Below are 24,092 nucleotides of genomic sequence, written 5' to 3'. Positions count from 1 at the left end.
TTTTATTGATTATGAATATTGATTTATGAAATATATTTTTTTTCCTCTTACAGTAACAAAAGGTCCAGCTGACAGAAATAATAGTAACTGACAGAAACAAACAGGTTCACATTCAAAGATCAACATTTTGAAGTAAGTTTGTAACCCATTAAAACCTTGAAAAATAATTTAAATCAAGCAAGTAGCCAACCATTAATTATTTTACCAATGTTTTCCATTTATGTTGTTGTTATGTAACACAATGTATTTACTACATACATTAGTGTTGTTCCCAACAGTTTAGTGCCAGCATTTTCTCAAGCTGCTACAGCAGCTGCTCAAGGCAAGTTAATTAGTACTATTTAGCATAAATATTACCTATTAATCATAGCAGTAAAACAGCCTTTTCAGTTGGTAAAGCCAAGGTCTAACTTTAAAAGGAAAAAAATGATTGATTACTACCAAACACAAATCACATGGTATTAGTAATCAGAATGGTCAGAAGAGTACACAAAACACAGCTGTAGCTCTCTTTTTAAATATAGTCCTCACTTTATTATCAGAGGCCAAATAAATTCATCAGGTTGTATTTACAATGAAATGCAATAAATATGTTATAATAGTCATAAAAAAATCGCATACATTTTAAATCATACTTGTCAAGTTGTTAGTAGCAAGTCATACACAATAAAGACTGCCCCTTGGCAGATGAGTAAATAGTACAACCCTACCAATATTGAGGCCCAAAGTTAAAAATCACTGCCCCAAGGCACTGAGCCTTCTGTGGACTCCAAAACTCCAACTCCAATTTCCTCTGACGACCAATTCTGCGGCCATTTGTGTGATTAAAAATCCAGTACTGGAGTCAGCCGATTAACATTTCAGTTCCTTAAAAAATGAAAAAAAATCTTCCACTTTCGCAAATAAAATTACAGATTTTCAGGAAGGCATAACATCAAAAACAACGCAACAAAAAACATTTTCTGAAACAGAGAAGCTCCTTAAGATACATTCTAAACCAATAGCTGCATCTGTGCAGAATACAGGCCTTCTAGCCACAGCTAGCCCTCCTCCTCTCAGACTCTTTTCTACACCCACTAACTCTATAGTGAATGATGGAAATTGGTTTTTATTCCCTTAGTCCTTGGTTATTTTAAAAAAAGCAAGAAAAATGTTCACATGATTTTGTTACCAATCATAATGTAATTGGGTGTCACGAAGACTATATAAGACACTAAACATACTGGATTTAACTGTACAATAGGTCAGTTAGTACAAGCACCTTTCATGTCAAGGCTAAGTAAATAATACTTGAATGGAACATTATAAATAGATATTAAGTTCCTCCTGAAATATTCACTAGCATTTTCATATTGTCTTGTGATCCAATTTTAAGGCACAAACGACACAAAAAGGAGGTTTATTTACTATTGAGAGACTTAAAGTGAGGTGAATACCACACTCTTAGAAACAAAGCAGAAAAGAAGTGATTATAATTCCTTTTTTTGTTCTGAAAGCACATTCTTTTCTGCTATCATTACAGAAGAAATAAATACATTTTGGTCATTTGCAGTCAGAATTTTTGCAGGAATAAGCTAAATGTTTTACTCCGCAGAAAACTATTTCATATTATTTTCCTTTTACTTAATTGGGTAATCATGAGCAAATTAATAACATTCTCATTGGTCCTATTAAAGTACTGTTTTTACAATCAGCTGAGGACTAGTCCTTAGACAGCCGAGTCAGTTATCAAGTAGTGTACACCTACTTTGCTCCTTTAAAAAGTACTGTCTTTACCACATGTACATATCTGGATTAACCTAATGTAGCAAAATGATTCAGATATTCTGGATTATATAAACTGCGGGACAACAATTATATATAATAAAAAGAAAAAACAGTGTTATTAAAAAACTACTGTATATTTTAACTGACCGCATGTTGTCAAATACTGTTGTCTAAAGATGTGGGAAATTTTAGACAGGTATGTCCAGTAATAGTCTTGGAGCTGTTATCTTGGCCAGTGATTCGATGTGCCTCATGTAAAACAATTAATCGCAGGTGTACAAGATTAAAAAGCTACTGTTTGTTAGGAATTTATTATTCCAATAATAGTAATCTGGGTTTTGTCCCATTACATAAACAGTGGTTTTCCATGAATGTGGGACTTGGATAACCTCAACAATTACTGTACGTGCCAGGCACGCAAGAACATGTTACACTGAGCTGCATTTAGGTCACAGGAGGATATAATATCACCATAGCTACCAGAAATTTCAACACAATCCATGAAGAAATGGCCGTTAGTCACATTGGAGTTAGGCGGATCCAAAAGCACTTTTCATAGAACTACCTTGAAAAACAGGGCCTGAATAAAATATTGCACTTAAAGCTAAGCAGTTAACTAAACTCACACACTAATGTATCTCTCTATTTTGGTCTCAATGATGTCCAGTCCCAGCAGATATAAAACAATCCATCCTTGTACTGGTAATCCCAAAATGTGAAGAGGCTTCCACCAAGACAGTGAGTCTGAATGAGCTTTCCGTTAACCCCTCAGAGGTTTCTCTTCTTCTGTTATCAATTTGAAAAGTAGCAATGGAAAGATGTCAAAAAAACACCTTGGTTTCAGTCCATCCAGTATAAATAAAATAATAATAAAAAAAAAACAGAATCATCCAGCAGAATGGAGTTATTTCACACTCCTCAAGTACAAAAATAGAACATCTTTTTAAAAGTTCTGTAGTGATACTCTGAGGCGAGAGGGCCGAGTCTCTTGCACGCCGACTGGGCTCCCGGCCTGCCTGTCAGTTGGAGCTGGGCTTCAAGCGCCGGGCCCTGCGAGTCCGTTTCGTCACCGTGGTGAAGCGGAATTCCGGGAGAGGGTCCACCTTCCCCTTCGGGTGACGTTTCATGAAGTGAACCTCTTGCTGGTTCTGCTGAGTCCTTGAACCTTTTTTGGGCCGCCCTTTCCTGTTGAAACCAAGGTACCAGCCTTTATACTTGGCGGACACAAGCGCCGTGTAGTTGTTTTCCAGAACTTCTTCCACAAAGACGCACTCTGGATTCTTCCCTTGAAGCTGCAAGAAAAAACAGTGGTAGATAAGACACCTGTAACCATCCAGTTTATTCACATATACTGTTTAGTAATTAGAATTTCACACATTTAAGTATTGTCATTGTTTATATTATATAGTGGACTATATAACTCCACCCATAAAAAAACATCCTTAACACCATTAGCTGTGTAAAATTTCAGGGAAATGTTATCAAAAGTGTAAATTCTGCTGGTATTGTGTTTTTGCTGTCAAATTAAAGTGGAGAGTGACATGATCAAAGAAAGCTGTCTTATGTCAGGGGGATCTGATTATGACAGAACCTGATTAAGTCTTGTGTCTGACAAATAAAATACTCAAGATCCATGAACTGGTCCATCTCAGAAACAAATTAAAGGCAAAAGATATCAAGATTCTAAACAAGTTGTAATTTCACTTCTGTTTTCACCGTGATCAATACGGTATCAGACTAACATCTTTCCATGTGCCAACACTTTCAAAACCGGTCTGCTTACAGTATTTTTAATCTATATTAAACAAGTAAAGAAAAGATTGGAATGCACTATTTATGACTGAATAAAAGAGTTTTTCTTGTTTTGTTGATTTTTTAATAAAGGCACTAAGCATTGTTTTGTCTCAGAAGCTTTCTTTAGAATTATGAACTCTTCTGATTGTATTAATCACAAAATGTATGTGCCCAACTTTATACATACAGAGACAAACTGTATGCCATATAGACACAGAGGCAAACACCTTTGATGTGGACCAATCAAAATGCTTTTTCAAGAACACTTTCATTAAAATTAAAAAATTACAAATTACAAACCAACCCAAATAAATTACCCCCTCACAGTGCCATCTAGTGAATTAGTGGTAGAATCACAATGCATTTTTCACCAGTGAAATTGCGTTTGCAAGTGACAATATTGAGATCCACAACCCTCCTACTGATTATGGTACTATTTGACATACAAAACTTTTGCAAATAGTTACCTGAAATTTTATCTCTTTATGGACAGATATGTCCTAACCAGAGCATTGGATATGCGACTTCTATTTTTGCCTGCATATCTTTTAAGCAGATATCATCCATCAACATATCAAGGTGAGTGTTCACAAGGATAGTTGCTTTTCATTTGGAGCACTCAAATGCATTAGGTCATGCTTCCAAATGAACTGTAAGAAAAACTCTGAATTGTTTCAGCTGTGCTAATCCACACTGGACCTCATCAAGATCAAAGCTTACTAATTGCAACGGGGAGGGAAAAAAAGCATTTTCTGATAAATTCTACATCTGTTTCTAGTCATATTTTGTTGTGTTGCCTAAATAATGTGGTTCCTTTGCAGGTTACACAAATTGAATGTTGTGTTACAGTTTCAAGGATGCAATTTTTAGAATCTGTCAATTATACATCCTTTTTGTTCAAACACAATAATTAGACAACCAACTATAACTAAGTACGGCCTGCTGAATATTGTGCAATCTCGCTTGTCTTATGCTATAATTTTCATTCTTGTGACTCATTTTGTTTATTTATTTCAACTACAAAACCTGGGGTCACAAATGGATAAGATAACAAAAAGATAAGCCTTCACTGATGCGGTATTTCAAATTGAAAATAACAATTTGAGGCTCAGTATTTTACTCTGAACTTTAGTGTCTCTGTGAAGTTTAAAACAAATTGTGCCATGGAATTTCTGAATGAGTTCCACTGAAGTTAAAGGGTACTTGGGGCTTTGCCCAAAAACCACTTTAAATCTTGTGTCCATTGTTTTAGGGTGGGAGAATCATTCCAAAGGCAAAAGAAAATTTATTAAGTATGCTGTTATCAATAGCTGTGACACGTTTCCAGTTTTGCTAACAGACTCCAGAATCAAACTGTCCCTTTACAAGGTCGAATCATTTCTAAACTGTATTGACCATCTGCTCTATGTCTGGAGCATACTTTAAAATGTTTACACAGAAACGAAATACATGTAGCCTGTTTTTGGTCTAGGTTGATGTCACAAAAGAAACATACTTTTTTTAAAGTTTGAATTTTCCAAAGATAAACAAAACACCTACTCAAAGTGTTGCTATGCTAAGAATAATATTAAATATCTAACATTAAATGGAGGTCAAATCACAATTAATTTTTATCTGATGAATTGAGCAGTCTATGATCTGTTTGAAATGTGTCCAAAAAAGGCATCTTTCTCTAAACCCCCTAGTAGGGTATACCAGAACAGCTGTCACTCTGGCATCTGGAGGGAGGCTTTTTAGGGTGATTTAAAGAAAAAACAGGTACAGGAATTTACACATGGGCTAAGTTCAGCAATTCACATGACGTTGCGTCACAGCATTCTGCTGCAGCTGATTCCAGTTAGCTTTTGCTTTGTGAAGGGAACTCAGGGGGAGTCTCCTCAGTCAGAGCAGTCTCTCAGCACATCCCCACGGTTAGGACCAGTTATCTGGGAGTTCAGCACTGAAGGCAGTACATCAGTTTCAGTGCTCATCCATCGATTTAATTGGTTATACTAGCCTCTCTATTTAGGTTATTTGTACGAAAAAGAAACAGGGTGATGAGAAGCATTTTTAGCTTTCCCAATGAATAATCTATCAGTTTCTGTATTTTGCCATGCATTTACCCCCACCCCCCAACACACAAGTGGGCTCCCTGTCTGAAATGCCAGTTTGCTCCATTGGAAAAGGATGTGAAAGCTCTTGGATGTGAGCACAGGAGGCAGCCACTGGGTTAGGGTGAAGGAATCCGCTTATAGCACCAGGGGTGGTTATTGAAAGGCATCTCTGGCCAAACAGGATAAGCTGGGCATGTTTAAAAAGCAGGTATAAGACGTACTATAGAAAGAAGAGACCACAGGTTTCTCTCATCAGGAAGGGAAGGGAAAGGAAAGAAAAGAAAGGGAGAATGCACCTGTGAGCATACATCCATTGGTTAAAAACAGCTGCTAAGGAGCCCTGTGGGTCATAAATCCATTGGTTAAAAGAGAAGCAGTAGCCAGGGACCATGTCTGCGACTCAGAGCTGAGAAAGAGATAGCTCCTGGGAGGCAGCCTGGAGAAGAGAAGTTCTTTCTCAGATTCAAAATAGAGAAGTTGTCAAGGAAGCCGGTTCTGACTCCTGTTAAATGTGTAGTTTAAGACCCTATGCGTGACAGTATAATCCGGAAGAGTCTGGAGGATATCAGGGAAGGCATAGCAAGGTAAGGTCAGGATGACAGACAGGGGATGGTGACTTGAGTGATCTGGTGCTCGGGGTGCGTGAAGTAAGCTAACGAGTTTAAGGAAGTCCAGAAGGGAAAATTGTGGGCGTGGTCCGTAATCCAAAAGCTGGGTGGTCCATCCATGACAAAGACAGTTAACACAGGGAATGGGAGCGTGGAACCAGGAACATGGAAGATTAAAATCATAACGAGACAAGGCGCTCCGAGCCCCAGACTCAGAGGTCAGGACGTCGTGGTGAAGCCTATGCCCTCGGGCCACTCCTGTGCCCAGTGGTAGGCAGGTTGTCTTCCAAACCTGAGCCCAGAACTACGGGGATGCCAGGCTTAAATAGGGAAACAGGGATAGGAAACAGCTGGGACAAATAAAGCTGGGAACACAACGAGAAAGGTAGAAGCACCCTCTAGAGGAGTGATGACGACCATGAAAGAAATGTCTTGTGAGGGGAAATGACGTTAATGATAATCCCAGAGGGGTTATGGATAGAGATATCTAACCTTCCTCTACTCTTACTGAAAGTAGGATGTCTGGTTCTAGAGGTATGGTAGCTCTAAGTGTGCAAGGGGGAAGGCTTTGTATAGTACAGACTCTTGGGGCAACAAAGCCCCAGGAATGTCGAAGCATAATCTAGCCACAGGTCAGCTAAATCACCACATAAAAAAACTGTAACTGAGGAACAGTGGGTGACAGTTGGAAGGCTGTTATAGCGCTAGTTATGCCTCTCATGACTGGAGACCCAGTGTGCTTGGTGGCAGCAGTGGGATGGTGGCATCCTCTGGTGGCCTGAAACAGAAGTGACACCCCAGGGAGGAAGAGTGGACTGAATCGACGCCCATAGGACCAAAGGTCATTGCTGTTAAATAGACAGAAATAGGGAGAGGACTTAGCAGTTCAAGCCCAGCAGTCTGTCTGCATTCAGATCAAGTCACTCCTTAAGATCCTCTTGTTGATAAGAAAGAGTGAAGAGGAGTAAGAGGACCAAGCAGAATTCTGTCCTGAAATCTGATCTGTCTGATCTTGGGCTCATAGCCTTGTACTGGCGTTGAAGACTCTGGGCAGTATAGTCTCACCAAATAATGATGTTCCCCGGACTGTGGAAGTAAAATCCAGCTGCAGGTCAGTGAAATTGACATGTGAAAATGTGTAGCTGGGAAATGCTGTGGGTGGGGGTGGCATGTTGTAGGTTGTCACAGTGCTCATGCCTCTGACAGGAGGGAATACAGTATACAGTTACATTCAGATTTATATATTACATTTTTAATTTTCAAAAAGTTGCGCATACATATGTGAGATAAAAACAACTAATTTTTCAAGTAACAAGCAAAAAGATTACAACCATGTCAACACACCTATAAACTTGTACAGGGTCTCTGCTGCAGAAATGCTTACCTTTCCAATAATCTTGCCTTTGTTGGTCATGCAGATGTAGTACCCACTTTCTTTCCCTTTTATTCGGATATGGCTCCCAAATGTTTCTGTTTCCACCACCAGGAGAGCTGAATGTAAAAAAGAAAAGATTCATGAGTAAAGCTTGAACACAGTGCAGACACGTACATGAGGGTAGAATTAAAATCAAGAGATTTCATGTCACAATTGCAGGTAAGTGAGGCCTCACTGTGCACCATTTTAGTCACCATGTAATAGAAAAGATATTGCTGCTCTGGAATCAGCCTAGAGATGAGCAACCAGCTACATTTCTGGGCTGAAGGAAACAAACCCTTTTAGTCTTGAACAGTGAAAACTATGAGAGGACATGATTTGATAAGTTTTCAAAACCCTCAATGACAAAGTGGATTTCTTATCAATCAACACTGAAACACAAAGCAGAAGACACACATGGAAACAATGATGAAGTGCATTCAAATCTGTGAACAAGAGGGTCTTCTTTACCCGAGGACTGGTGGGAGTATAGAACAAGCTACCCAGCTATGCTGCTGAAGCTTATACCCTGGTTTCCTTCAAGAAACAGCTGGATGAAATCCTTGAAGCTATTAGCTACCAATTGGGCTATAAGGCCTCCTGTCATTTGTTATCTCTCCAAAGTTCACTGCTCTTAGGGAGTACAAGGCAGCACAGTGTGTACAACAAACAGTATGTGCTGAGGGTGCTTATTGTGAGCTAACACAGTGGTTGAATAGAGGATGAGGATGCTCTGGAATCAGTATAGAGAACACCAACCAGGTACATTACCAGGCTCAAAGAAATGTCCTCCACTGATGCTAAAACAACTGAGTCATTTAAACCTTGACCAGAGAAGCCAAACATAGGACACAATAGAAGCATTCAAAAGTCACTGACAAAATGAACCAAGTGAACCACAATCAACAGTGAAATATGAACCAGAGGGCACAGGTGGAAACTAATGAAAACCTACACATAAAACTGAAAACAGGAAGGCTGACTTTACACAAAACTTTGTAGGAGTCTGGAACAAACTATGCACTATGATTTGAAGCCAATACTTTAGCTCCTTTCTAGAAATAGCTGAATGAGATCTTCAGGTCAGTACTACTAGATGGTCTGGAGATTGAATAGCCAAAACAGACAACACAGTAAATCCATGAAGCAAAAAAAAAAACACATAGGCAAAAAAAGAGTCTTAGGCTTAAAATAGAGAAAGAAGCACTTAAATAGTTGGTAAATTCACAAATGCTGAATAATACTGTTCACTGCTGAGCATGAGGTTCATAAACAGACATGACATCCCATCCCACACAAGAGAAAAGTCACTTTCACATTATTGTGCTCTTCAAAACAAGACAAATATACTGTACATTCCAGTTGCTCACAAACTTAATTTTAAACAATGATACTTACTAATTAATTTAGGTCAACTATATCTTGACAGGATTTATTGAAAACAGGCCTGATTCCACAATTTTAGGAGCAGCATTATTTATCCTGAAATCTGTAAATGCCTTCACAAGCCACAGAACAAGTGAGGAATGATTTACTCATATGTTGTATCTTTAAAACAAACGCATGCAAAGAAACACAGTATGTGTTGTTACTTGTAGCACTCCCGCTTTCAGTTGTATTTTCTTTTATAAAAATTGTGTTAAACCTTCTGTGAATATAGGTCACTGATTCAGCCTTGTGATTTGTATCCAAGATTCCAGGTAAATGAACAGTACAGACAGGCAGTGCCAGCTCCCTTTTCAAATTGCAACTGAACAGAGACACTGAAAAAAGGTATTTCAAATTAAGAGTTGAAACACTTTTGTCTGTGACAGCACATATGTTGGCATACTTTGTTTAGTTTGAAGCACACAGTCTTAACTAATGGAGGGAAGAAATAAAAAGTAAACTTTTCAAATATACAGCAGAAAGTCTTTAATTTCAAATCGAGGAATGTTATGCTAAAATAATACAAAGCTTTAGTAACACCTTATTTAGAATAATGTGCATGGTTTTGGTCACCTCGTTACAAAAAAAAATTGCAGCTCTGGAATCAGTCCAGAGAAGAGCAACCAGATACATTCCAGGGCATAAAAAATGGCCTACACTGACAGGCAAAAAGAGCTGAACCTTTTTAGTTTGGAACAGAGATATCTATGAGGAAATTTGATCCAAGTATTCAAAATCCTGAAGCCATTGATAAATTCAACCAAGCGGAATGTCTTCAGAATCAACAGTGAAAGAAAGAACTAAGGAGTAGAAAACACATCAAAGAGCATCTGAAAATGAGAACACAAAGGGTTGTGTAACTTCTTTACACAAAGGGTTGTGGGAGTCTACCCTACCCTGGTTTATTACAAGAAGCATTCAGATGAGATGCTCAGAACAAGTAGCTCTTATTATCCAAATGGGTCAGATGGGCCAGATGATCTGGTCTCATTCCTAATCTTTCACCTGTTTCTTACCATCCTTTTTGGTGTTAACCCTTCCATTCTGTTTATGCCCTCACAGAGCTTGAGCTTGAGAATGTTATATTTACGTCAGCATATGTTTTACACATGCATATCCAGTACAATATCCCATCACGTTATTATACCATGCACCTTAGAACCTTATTGTGCACATTTATGGCTGTACCTCATAATTCCAATTCACTTCCCAGTGATGTCCAAAGTAAAAATAACAATCTGTGTGATATCAGAAATGTTTTTTAGTTAACATATTTTTGATGATGATGATGGTGAATTCATCTCATATTTATGTCATAATGGGAAGCACACCGTTCTCCATGCTCTCCGCAGTGAACGTATATACTTCCTGAGACTGACGAAACTCTCAGTGCAGCAACTCCTACCAAAGCCCATGGCCTGGGCTGTACGCGCTGTGAGCACAGTCATGTTGTTTTCTGAGTGGAAGGACTGAGCTTAAAGAAAGTACTGCATGAAAAGCACCTTCAGGATTTCACTTCACTGGCAGGTTTTCAAAATAACACAGAAAAACCCATTCAGATGCTGAGACTGCCAGAGGAAACGATTACAATAAGTCCTACACTAGCACATTTTAAGAAGAGGAAGATATTTCTGAAAATGATGCTGAAAATTTAAAATATCTGTAAGAAAGTAAGTGTAAGAACAAAACTACCTTTCAAAGCAGAAGGCAAAAGTCAAATTTAGAGAGCGAAACAATTCGTTTCAAACTGATAGAAAAACATCTTAAGATATGCTCGTTTTTAAGGCTGTAACTTTCTGTTCTTTAAAAGAATGAAATATTGTCCATGGTGCTTTCAATAAAATATTTCAAATTGTTGAACAGCTAACGTGTTTGGATATGAAGCAGGCTACTCTTTTCTCTGTCACTATCTTCCTGTTTAAAATGACCCTCAGGGTTTCTATCACAGTCCTGTCCTGGTGGGGAAAAATCAGCTTGAACTTTTCAGAAGGTTCAGCATTATGTTTAGGGGTCTCTTTAGTACTTGTTCACTCAATTAAAAGGTTAAAGATGGTCTATCTGTTTAACACACTGGGGATTAGAGTTCGCCCTTAGGGCTATGGAGGAGCTTCTTTGAGCTGCACTCCTTTACTGAGACTTTAACGTCTGTCGCTCCACTGAACACCACAAGTGGCAGAACCAGTTACTACTGAAGCCACAAGTGGAAGAAAATTAGAAGGCCTCCTTTTGTTAGGAAAAAAAAAACGCATTAAGAGCTTCCAGTGAACTTCCTGCAATAAGAAATAGCAGACTCTTTCCCAGACTAGGTGAGCTTCAGATTCAAAAAGGAGGTAAATCATTTAGAGAATGGTTGAAAGCTAAACTCGAAGGCTCCTTTTATGTCTTTGATGAGACAGTCTGAAGTTTTTTTTCAACAATGGAAATAGAATTAAATCTTAGAAAAACTTCATTCATTGGGTGGTAAGCAAACCCTGGCCAATTTGAACAATTGGCTAACCTGCTTTTCTGTGTGAACTCTTAGTGTACGTAGCAACCACTTTTAAAAAAACTGATTTAAAAACAAGAAACTTGTGAACAAATTAGCTAATGGCAATTATATAATCTGTCCTAATAACAAGATACAATAGTGCCTTGGGTACAACAGAATAACCTTATAAATAAGAAGCAAATGTATATAGGTTTTAGAGAGTAAATGGCAAAAAATACATGTTGATTTGACGTAAGAATTTGTGCTAAGCTGTGAACAACAGCAATAATTACAACACGCAGATGTATAAACTCCTCAGAAATACAGTCTACTAATACAGCAGTTGTGTGACGTCTATAAAGGTAAGTATACAATTGTATCACATTCATGAGGCCTCTGCAGTGTACTGCATTACAACCACAGAGATATGAGCTTTAGACTGCATTTATCATCAATTAAACTCTGTGCCCTAAACCGGTAAGAATTGCAATCAGTAATTTGGGATTAATACAAAAAGGCTTAAAAAGATTTTAACTCATCTAACTCAAATTGTTTTGACAGTCTCCTCATTTAACATTTAGGTTTCTTGAGAATTCTTAGAGGTTGGACTATTTAGCTAGCCTTTCTCATTCAGGAATACCTTTATTTAAGGATCTGTATTCATTCCCCTCCCCATTTCATTATGTAGAAGTTTCTTAGTATTATAGCTTCCTGCGCAGATGTGCGAAAAGCGTGATATTGTCAGCAAACCCAGTCGTGGTGTGAAATCCCGACTGACCTTCACTGCCAGCTGAGTGACAACAAGTGCCATGATCTTGTCGAGAAAACTGGCCACACAGTCAGCGATCTAGCAAAGCAGAGTTTCTTTCTTGGCTCAGAAGAAATGCTCTGCTTGTTACAGAGAGGCATGAGGTTCTCTCACCCTGGTGGAGACAGTGGTTCTCCAGATCAGGAGCTGTGCTGGCAGTGCTCATGGGAAAGCCTGGCTCTGCTTCCACTCAAGCTGTAACAAGCTTGTGGGATGACACAGAAATTCAGCCCCCATGGGGAATCACATCTGTGAACTCAATATAGCTCAACACAAATTTTGTTCTATCTCAGTGTCTAATACATAAATTGTTGCTGTGTATGTCGCAGTGAATAATCCATGTGCTAAACCAAAAGTTTTAAAAATAAGGAGACAGTAAATTTCATTTAAAGATAAATAAGAACAATACACTAAAGAATAGCAAGAAATACTTAAAATATGAAAGACACCAGGCTAATGTTGAGCGCTCAGCTGGTAATACATTAGCACATTTCCATATTGTGTGGCAAATGTGACTTGAAATGCTTCATTTCCTCACTGAAGCTGGGTTACTGAGCATGTGCTGATTCTCAGAAAAGACAGCCAATTCATTTACTATTATATCAATTTGATTAATAGTCTTTTATGGTTTTTAAATTACTGGTTATATCACACCACTAGTTTATAATTATGTTCCAATGACACTGCTACCTTCAGGAAATGTTTTTCTATCACTAACAACTTGATGATTATGAAAGTAAACGGCCTTTTACTGCAGACAATGGAATTGCACGTTGAACAGCACAGTGAAGTTAGAATTGCAACGAATAGATTTTTTTGTACCTTCAGCTCTTTTCGTCAGTCTTAAATTGTTTCGCTATTAGGGATTCCTGCGTAACTGGAGCAATTCTAACAGTACTAAAAATGGCAACGCAGGAAGTGTTACAAACAGGAATCATGCTCATCATCATCGAAAGAAAAGGAAGTTAAACTTTAACTTCAACCATGTCCGTTAAAATCGTTTTCAGCACTGCCCATCACATGCAATGTGATGCTTTCTTTCAGAAATAAACTAAAACTGGACGATGCATATGATTTCACCGTCCCCTCGTCAGCCATAAAGGTCCATAATTGCTGTGTTGTTGCTGCTGGCTGTTCCAATTCAGAAATCACTGTGACAGCATGAATCAATAGCCACAGAATTCAGATTGCGGCCTGTGCATTCTAACCACCGATGGCTCTCAGCACGGACTGTCACTGGATTTACTGCTCAGAAAGGATTGAGAACGGGTCTGCTCTGCACAAGCACGTGCTCGTACCATACTTGCCCCCATCGTCCCCATTGGCGTTGATCCTCTTCCCCAGAATCTGGACATGCTTCCCAGTCGTGCGGCTATAAAGCTGATATATCCGGATCTGCTTCCGGCTCAGGTCATCCGGGGTCCCTGTGCGGTTCTCAACGTACACCCGAAAGTCAGCAGACGTTTGCTGAGACTCCTTGAAGTGGATTGCGGAAACAAAATCACAAAGAAATTCTGAATGCATGGTTGGCGAGCAGTGCAGAGGTCACCCCAGCAGGGTTCAAACATCTCACACTTTAACTTGAGATGCAAGCTAACACATTGAAGAGCCAGATGCACTTCAGACAGACTGGGTACAAAGTCCTCCCCTGCAGGTTTGCAAGGTAGAATTCTGGACCAGTTTACTCTTCAATGTCTTGACTAGAGCCTGTAGTATTGATTCACAGCTGCAATTACGTGTTTTCATTACCTTGAACTCTAAATTACTGGAGTTGATGACTGTGCCAATAGCAGCATGTGGCATTTTATGAAGAAAATGACAGAATATTCTCTAGATATTGGACTGACCCTTCATGCAAAAGGAGGAAGTCTTATCGTGCACACAGACATTTTATTTTAGTTACACAAAAAGCTCAGGCACATGCACTTTAAGTCATGTTATGAAAGCAAGATTCCACCTACATTATAGACCCTGTGACAGGAGACCTGTACAGATCCTAAGCCTGGGCCCCCCTATACAATGACAAAACAAATATCTATCTCGGTTGGAGTTTTCCATAGCGAGTGGGTAAATTCTACCAACCCAGGGTTGGCAGAGTAAAACTGGGCAACGAGACATGCGCGCGTGTCACAAAACCACAAGTAACGTAAAAAGGAACTCACTTTTAATTGGTGTGATTTCTTTTTTAACCATAAATGCCATTTCAGATGATGTGTTATGTGCCCTATGAGCCCTACTAATCAGTTTTGTGGATTAGACTGAGTCAAACACAGAAATAACAGGACAAAGGGAAGAACGGTCTAACACCCACATACACCGTCCACAAATCCATGTCTTTACATGTCTTTATAGATGATTAAGGAGAGAAAAATCTATATTTTCAACTCTTTGGTTCTTTCTTTTTGCCAAGACCTAATCCTTGAACTGTACTGTTTAGTAATTATACAGTGTTGGCCTTTTATGTGGCTTCTCTCAGGTGGCTAATTATGTACACATTACATACTCAGGCTCTTTGTTATTTTAACCTCAGTGAATTAATGACATTTATTAAACCAGAATGGAAATAGATCTTTACTTGAAAAACTCCAGTGCAGAAAGCACTCCGAAAACACAATTAATTTCAAATCATATTGAGATGTCTTTACCAGAAGATGCTGTTTAATTCTTAACTAAATATCCAACAGGCTCTAATAGCGAGGTCCAACCTATTCATATATTAAAGCTTTCTCTAGATTTTTTTTTCCTGTCTTACAACCTGAACCAACCACAAAGATAAACGTATCAAGTTATTCCACAGATGTTTAAAACAGACCTCTTTCTTGGGTTTAATTCAGGCTTTTTTCATATATTCATTTTCGTTTTTTGGGAAAAAGCGATTTCCCAGTACACCAGAGCCTCCATGTTTGAGCTGTTTTTAAAAAGGAATTATTCACATTTCACACATCATTAAAAATCATAAAAGTAATATTTCTGAAGTCACAAGCAAAGGTCTGCATTTCTTTTTCAAAACAAAAGCAAACACCTGACATTTTTGCAAATGGAATTATGTAAGTTTCATTTTTTAGCAATTTAATTTTTAACAAATTCTCTTTAGTCATTTTATTGAGAAAATGACTGTATTATTCTAAGAGGTGGTTACAAACCTCATGCTTTTTTTATACTGTGTGAAAGGGATAAAGAGCAAGTCAAAACCTACCAGGGGATCCTAGAATCACATTCTGATTTTGTTTCTCAGTAAGTATTGAACACTTCGCTCAAAGTATCAAAATATAAGAGCACAAAAGATCAACACTAGGTTGAAACAGTGAAACTCATTGGTAAGGTTTGGGGTAAAACGTGAAACCATACAACTGGACAGGTGAGAAAGTGGACTTGCGCCTGCAATCAGTGAAAATAAAATGTAACTTTTCGCCAATTATACAACTATTGACACCATTATAGATGTGCATCACATATATGGCATTATTTCTCCTATTGTTTGAAATTGGTTCAGCCTGTTCTCTAAAATTCAATTCAATTCAACTTTATTGTCATTTAACTTACACAGGTGCATAGTATTATGAAAAGTGTTTCTCATTAGTCACTCAGGTGCAGTATATAAATAGGACAGAAGATAAGACAGTAGACAGTAACACAATAGCAATAACAGTAACATGTAATAACATAACATAAATAACATGTATAGTTATATGCTAAAATAAAATATGCTAACTAGACTGTAATAATCCCTTGCTTCTGACCATAACCATTGATAGCCACTATAACAGAACCACCATGCTTCAGGGAAATGAACGTTTGGGAAACCATTTCAAAATGTCAAAACCTCTCAAACGTGTTTTATTTTAGCAGGCTGTATATTCAAATACAATCCTATACAAGGAAAAATAGACAGGGGTTATGGTAAAAAAATCTATTCAAAAACCTCAAAATTTACTACTTCTAAATTTAGTGTACAGAGTGCTGAAACTACAACAGTGAAGCAGAAACATGCATCTTTGCCACAGGATCCAGATTCACCATGACTTTACATCATTTTTTAAATGCCTTAATTGATTAATATAGTTTCCCTTTCAGTTTGTACTCCATATTCTTCTACATAAATTAAATAAAATAACTTTGCGACTTTATTTCTACTGCAACTGAACAACTTAATGTCGATCTCCCTACATTCAATTTGTGTCAGAATACGTACAGGTGTTTTGCTCAGCAATTCTAATATATATATATATTTCTTGAAAGAGTCAATGTGTAATGCGATGTCAAAATGTACTTTATATTTATTCTTTTTCTGCAAATCTGCACTTAAAGTACCGGTAATTCTAAACAGTGTGAATTAAAAATAATCTCTGCTTACAGTATGGTGTTGTCTCTGCCACGTCCTTCGGAACAAAAACAGCAGTTATATAACAGGGATTCATCTCTTATTTCCTCAGATTACGGACAAACCCAGGCTATAAACTACCCGAACCCAGATGGAATTCACCCTGGTGGTTTTATCACACACAACGCAAGATGATTATAGAGACTGGGCGTCTCATGGCCCTTGTTAACAAAATCGACTGATTTAAACAGAAAACTCTAACGTGTTGTTGGCTGACTTGCTTTTCAATTGGAAATTCGATAGTCAGAGAAAAAAAATGGAATGGGATAGATCATTTACCAATGTCAAGTACTGCATTTAGTGTTTTAGAAAAACGACATTAGGTGATAACAAGAACATAACCAATTCTGCAGACCTATTCAACCCATCTGTCTCTTAATGTGGTTAACTCCTCTTCATCCGAATATCGCATCCATTCCTATCTTGAAAGAAATTGGGAGCGCCTGCGACTGTAAAAATAATACGATATTCTTAAACCCATGCGCTGCCCACAACAAACTACATGTGTACATCGTGGTAATTCCGTCTGTTCTAGAAATAAAAACTAACTTATAATCACGTTGCGAGTTTAATGAACACCTGAGCAAACCTAAAAGGACGGTTTATTTCCTTAGGTTTGTAATGCATAGAGAATAAAGATAATGACCAGTACCTTTGCAGTGTATCTGTTAACATCCGCTCCCTCTTGATCTGTGACTTTTTGACAAATGGTTCTGTATTTCACAACTGTGACTCGAATTAAGACTGAGCCTGTTAAAGAAAATTATAACTGGGATGCATTTAACTACCTCAACGAAGAACTATCCATGTTATGTAACGGTTTACGTTTTTACCAAAACACACTATACGTTCGTGTATACTTGTGTATTACATTGTTGGATGAAACGAATACAGATATTGCGCAAGAATGTCTGCATTAGGTTACAGGAATCCACATTGAAAAACGATTTTCAAGGTGGTAGAATGGGGGGACTTCATTTTGATTATCGCAAAATGACTCTTAAAGCCTGTGTTAGGCTTTAAATTTAAATAATTATTTCGCGTAATTTAATTCGGGAAACGCTAAATCTAAATCGATTACATGACTTTAAATTTAAACACGTCGACTTTCCAAATGTGTAAGAAAGAGGGTTTTCGTATCCTAATATAGTTAATGGATTTGGTCTAATATTGTACGAGGATTTTATTTTCTTTAATTTGCTTTTGCTTATTATAGTCCACCGTTTTCAATAAATACAGACTGAACCGGGAACATGCTTCACAATGCAATAAACCTTTAAAATTTTAGGTAACCCAATTTTGTAAGTACAGGCAGTGGTCTGATTGGTGAATTCAGGAAAATGATTAGTACAATATATTTTTTGCAAGTTGGAGAAGGGAGTAAAAAAGATTAGTCTTTTATGTTTTCTTAAATATCGGGCTTTATAGTCACTTTATTGATAACGCCATTGTAAGATTTAGCGTTCTTGAAATTAGCATCGCAATATTTGACATTTAATGTTATATCTAAGCTTGTAATATCCAAATCTAATCTTTGTTTTTCAAATGCTAGTTTAGTTTAAACGCTTGTTCTGTTGAGAATTCCAGCGTTCACAACCTTTTGTCTCTTTAATGCATCTTTATTAAAATAGTAAGTATGATGCAGTTACTCTTAAAGATGGTATTTGTCAACACCTTTGTTACAAAGTAGCCCCTTTCCGTATTCACCTTTTATGATTCATTCTTTTTAAAGAGAACTTGGTCCTGTTGAAATTTCAAACCATATTTTAATCCAAGAACGTGTCGTTACCCGATCTACTTCTAGTGAAATAGAATTCCACTGAAGGCTGTTACTTTCACAAAATGTTTCCTTGACACAGAAAAATACAAAAAAAACACGAATGATTTAGGCAAATCTACATAAACGTCAAACGAATATTTTTGTAAAATCGGCATCATTCACGTATCTCACATTTCTAATACAGAAACGAGTGATCAGCTTATATAGGCAGCATTTCTCACTTGGTATACAGTACAACTCCATATGTATATCAACGTATTTTAAAGCAATTAACGCAACATTCGTATTTACATTTCGGGCCACATCAGTGAATAAGTTAAAAATACAAATTGTACATGAATGAATGTCAGCCTTCGACCCTAATCTAATATATATTATTACTTCATCAATCTCATAATGAAATGATTTATGGCGCATTTAATAGAACTGGAACAAATCACTACCTTTAACAACACATTTTGCCCGAAACTTCACTTCTGCGTTTAGCAAAATGTGTGCAAATAGACTGCAGGCTCTATGCACAGGAAAATGCCAATTAATTGCTTGTAAAACTAAATGCTATTGATTAGTGAGGTTTAAACAGAAAATACACAATTCCACTCCAATATCAACCTTTCCACAAACAGTATGCGAAACGTAAAGTGTCCACAAAATGACGAAAGAAAAATAAAAACTTCTGATCCGAGAGCAAGCAGTAACGTAAGTTCTTTCAGAACTCTGGATTAGTAGTTCCCTTTCTAAATGAGCAATTATAGGTTTGTTAAATAAGATAACGATGACGAACTGATCGGAGTGGATTGCTTATAATTTGCAATCTTTGTTGAAGTATGGTGAAAACAGTTCTGCACTGTAACTTCATTAAAACAAACAAGCTCCAAATTCCAAATACATATTAAAAGTATTATATATAAACTAGGCAATTTAATAATAATAATAATAATAATAATAATAATAATAATAATAATAATAATAATAATCCTACCTGTACTTGAAAGTAGAGGACTAGGAAATGTAAGCACCTGGTGGAAGAAAAAATAACAAATCAAATGTGATTACACAGAATAAATATGCACCTGGATAGCAACTGAATCCTAGCCTTTAGCGACTTCTATTGGCAAGAATGCACACACTAAATGAATCGAAAGAAATAAAAATGGAATCCTTACACGTAGATGAACCTTGAAGGGAGAAGAGGCATCTTGAGTTGCTCAGATACACCTGTTTCCACCGTTTTCCAAAGCCCAGAGGTAACCACAGAGATGGCCACGCGTTTTCTCTACAATAAGTATCCGGGAGGTTTCCTTGAATCCCAGCGGAAGGATAAAATTATGAAGTAAAACCGTCCCAACTTTTGCAACATTAGGTGCTTCCTTGTTTTCAATGTATCGGGGGAAAAAAAGAAGTTTGGAGATGTTTTTTCTTGTCTTCGTAGTTAGCTTCCCGCGAGCTGCGTAAATCAGAGCATAATATTGTGCACAGGAGGAAGGATTCAATTTGTAGTCACAGCACTGGAAGGTTTCTCCTTGCGGACAAGAATGCAATACGATGAGTGCACTTTTCTCTCCTTAAAGTGCGCTGCTCCACAGATAGAACTTCAATTCCGAATTTACCTGGAGGGGACATCTAAATGTACACCTTGCGTGGGTCATTTTTTCCCTCTTTCTTCAAGTCAATTGTTTTAAACAAACACAAAATAAATAAAAATAAACAAGTGGTATCAGAATAACGATCACCTCCGGTGGATGCCTCGAATTGGATTGGATTTTGCCGAGCTATCCATTACATGCAAACATAAAATAAAGAATAACAAAATGCTACAGCCAGTTCTTTACTACGGGAGATGGTGTAATGTCTGCCAGTGAAGTATCTGCGCCTTTGGATTTGGGTACAGAGAGTTTTTTTTGTTGGTGGGTGGAAACTTGTCAGTGGTTTGCACCTGATAGGACAATCTATGAAAGACCATCAGGGCAGTTTTTGAAGATTTTTTTTCTCCCTCTTTCCAGAGTGATTATGTTTGGGAGGGAGGGGGTGAGGGAGGTTACTAATTGTCGCATCTATTTGTTCTGCGGTTCATGTTTATTTTCTGGTAGTCATTCAATAACAACTGTCGGATACCCCAAGAGTTTTCTGCAGGTGCATTTTTGAAGTGGACAAAACGTGAAGACATTACTCACCCAGTAAGACTGATAGCAGCCTTGAAGGCATGGTGGTTTTCAATTATTTGTTTGTTTTAATAACGTAAGTATCTTTGTATTTATGCATTTACTGTTCTTTGCATGTTACGATTGCTTTAATGAGAGCGGCTTGTTTGTTTAGTGTTAACGGAATCTTTGCACAAATAGCACCTAAAATGTGAAACTAGACGTCATTCTGCAAACAGAAAGGAGCTATTGTCGATTTACGGTGTTAGTAGTTTCAACTAGCAATAATCGCGCCTAGGGTAATCTAGCGATACTGCACTGCGCAACGTAAACCCAGTTAACAGTATAAATTGAACTGGACGACGTAAAAATAACATTGAATGTTTACGGTAAATAGCGTTACTTGTAAATTGTGGTAATAAAATGTGGTCTTGGTTCAAAAACATTTTGTGGTTGTGAATCTATCGATACCCATTTATTTAAGCAACTCTGGGAGGGGTGAGGGATTTGTAGATTGAGTGCACCTTTCCCAGACGCTATAGAAATGCAGGTGGCTGTCAGGTCTGGTTTCTGCATGGTGTGAGAGTACTGTTTCTCCATTTAAATGAAAGAGAAGTGTGAATCTGTGCATTTACAAGTCTTTGACAACACCCAATGAACTAACACAGCATACCATCCACCCACTTAAATCCTATGTGTGATTTATGCTTGTTGAGCATTTAAAGTTATAGGTATTAACATATTTATCATGCCTGTTAGCTAGATGTTTCTTCCAATATGTGACTAACAAATTATGTTTAAAGTTGAATATTAAAGGTCTGTATAAAAGACAGTGAAACCGAGCCCAATTAATAAAAATATTCCTTCCCTGGAGCTCAGGCCTTCAGCACAACATTACAAAGGCTAGAACAGCTCTGACATTATCAACTAAATTTATCTGTGGATTACATTAGAAAATAACTTTCAAAATCTCAGGAACCAAATAATAGGATTGCACATTCACAGCCCTTATCAAACAATAAGAACAGCAATAATGTAGACATACAAACACAAAGATTTACAAGACAGTGAATGTTTACAGTGAATGTAAAAAATACATTAAATATCTTAGAATTTACATAAAACTTACAATTTAATCACACAAACGTGAATATGGAAACAAAATACTGGATTTTGTTTTCCTACTATATATATAATTTAATCTTCCACTGTTGCATGAGCTCTATACCATACTAGTTCCAGAATTGCAGTATAAACCTTACTTTTAAAAAGTAATTCAAAAGATAAAACCAAAACCTTTGATGCAGAAGAATAAACAACACCTTTGATGCATCCTTCAGTATAAGTATTTTAAATATTTAAGATTAAGGCAAGAACTAAAATTCAAACTCATGAATAAAAATATTACATTTCACACAACAGCAACATTAAAATATGCTTTATAAGCACTGAGCTCAGACCTCTGTTAAAGGTACTACCCAGGCTGATATAACACTATTATCATTACTGCCTGAGCTGCCAAACGGCTTTGACTGTTTTAGCTGATGGTTATCTGATCTGTGTTCACAGAAAGAAAAAGAAAGCAAGCGATTCCACACCCAAATCACAGCCATTATTGAAATCAAATTCTCGCCTATCACAGGCAGCCCACCTCCTCTGGAAACAGAAAAGCAGAGATACAGCCATGAGTCCATTCCCGGTCACTGCAAATTAATTGGTCTCATCTTGAACTCAGACCAACAGCTGTTACAACTAAAAATGCTCATCAGGCGTTATAAATCAAACCGTGTCTGGGAGTCTGGGGACACCCTCACTTGCCAGAGAGTCAGCGAATGTGGTTTTAACTTCTTATGCAAAACATCCAAGATAAATTATGTTTTGATCACCTGATCCAAAGGTGGATCTGGTGAATTACAGGCAAAGTATCAAAAACTTAGAAGAATTTCTAATCTTTGGCTTTAGTTTTTCCCTCTATTGCATGATTCCAAAACATTACCACAGCTGTCATCGGAGGCGCAGATATTAACATCTGGACTTTACAGAGCACTCTTCGGTGTCCACTCTCCTGCTGTACTGTGATTCTGTTTTATGACATATAATCCTGCAGCATGAAAAGCAGAGTGGACCAGCTAAGCACTTTGGACATCTGACCAAGGGTAAGGTCTCCTGCACACCTGCAGGTCACAGCAGTTTGGAGTTCTGAGGGCAGCTTTCAATTGAGCATGGTGTACTCTGAAAGTAACTGAGGTTTGATTTGTGTAACTGGCAAAGTTGCACTTGTAGGTTTGGCATGAGGAGTTTATAGCAAGCATAGGAACAAGTAAGAGGTTTATTCCCTGCTGAAAAGAGAAGAAAGAAAACACAACGTTTTGTATCTTCCTAATAACAAGGAGGAGGAGCAACACACAGAGCCAATGAAATCTCACAAATAACTGAAGAATGATAATTTCATTACGAACTTCAAATCATACCCGAATAATACTTTCATGCTCTCTATTTATAAAATGTAGCCAGAGAATTCACTGCTTTTTTAAAACTGCTTAGCCTAAATATTTAACAAGTTAAGAAACAAGTAATAGGTTTATTTCATGCTGAAAAGAGAAGAAAGAAAACACAATGTTTCGGTGAGCTCTCACCTGAAGAAGGCTCCAAGGCCGAAACGTTGTGTTTTCTTTCTTCTGTTTTCAGCATGGAATAAACCTATTACTTGTTCCTTTACAGCCTACGCATGCTGACGCAGCTCCCCACCTGAACTTTTATAGCAAGCATGTCACTAGTCGAGATTTGATGCTGAGTAATTGGAGGAGAAGTTCCACCGTAACTAGGGTGTTTGGTTAAATGTCAGTCGGCCAGTTAGCAATAATTTTAGCAGTTTCCGAAACCAGTGACCCCCCCCCCCCCCAACTTCCCAGCCTCAGATCGCAACAAGAGACTACACATGAAGAACAACTTGATATTAAGCTGGATTTTAAAGTTTGAAAATAGACATGCAGAGGAAAAAAACATAGCGAGGAAGAGGAAATGTCATTGCGGCTATGCTACTGTTACTGCTCCAAAGATACCAGCTTTAACAACGTGGCTGGGTGGCTTGTTGCATACTCCCACAACTCTTTGGGTAAGGAAGCACCCCCTGTTCTCAGTTTTAAATTAATGTCCATCTAGCTTCCACATGTGCCCTCTGATCCATGGTTTACTGTTCATTCTGAAGAATGGAATTTGTCAGTGCGTTAGAGGGTTTTGAATAACTGGTTCAGGTCCCATCATAATCTACATTGTTGAAGACTAAAGAAGCTCTGTTTCTTCAGCACGTCAGTGTTGGACATTCATTTTATCCCTGGAATGATCTGGCTGCTCTATTCTGGATTTATTCTAGAGCAGCAATATATTTTCAGTAGGATGGTGACCAAAACT

General features: G+C 37.7%; 1 protein-coding gene across 4 annotated transcripts; it reads right to left on the bottom strand.

Moving 5' to 3' along the window:
- Positions 1 to 507: 507 nt before the first annotated feature.
- Positions 508 to 21,563, bottom strand: fgf24 (fibroblast growth factor 24). Of its 4 annotated transcripts, none has more exons than XM_088638236.1 (6): positions 19,707 to 21,563; positions 19,523 to 19,559; positions 14,341 to 14,391; positions 13,687 to 13,855; positions 7,647 to 7,753; positions 508 to 3,059 (listed from the first exon to the last, which is right to left on the bottom strand). In XM_088638236.1, the coding sequence occupies exons 1-6, from the start codon at positions 19,736 to 19,738 to the stop codon at positions 2,787 to 2,789; spliced, it is 669 nt and encodes a 222-aa protein (XP_088494362.1). In that variant the 5' UTR covers positions 19,739 to 21,563; the 3' UTR covers positions 508 to 2,786. The 4 variants fall into 4 exon arrangements, with proteins under 4 accessions (XP_088494362.1, XP_088494361.1, XP_088494365.1 ...); XM_088638235.1 differs by having other exon boundaries at positions 13,678 to 13,855; positions 19,707 to 21,559; XM_088638239.1 differs by lacking the exon at positions 14,341 to 14,391 and having other exon boundaries at positions 19,707 to 21,542.
- Positions 21,564 to 24,092: the final 2,529 nt, after the last annotated feature.

Source organism: Lepisosteus platostomus, chromosome 1 (genome assembly GCF_059453375.1).
Source record: "Lepisosteus platostomus isolate fLepPlt1 chromosome 1, fLepPlt1.hap1, whole genome shotgun sequence".
Classification (NCBI taxonomy): Eukaryota; Metazoa; Chordata; class Actinopteri; order Semionotiformes; family Lepisosteidae; genus Lepisosteus; species Lepisosteus platostomus.
Note: the sequence above shows the minus strand (reverse complement) of the source record. Positions and strands in the feature narration are given on the sequence as shown.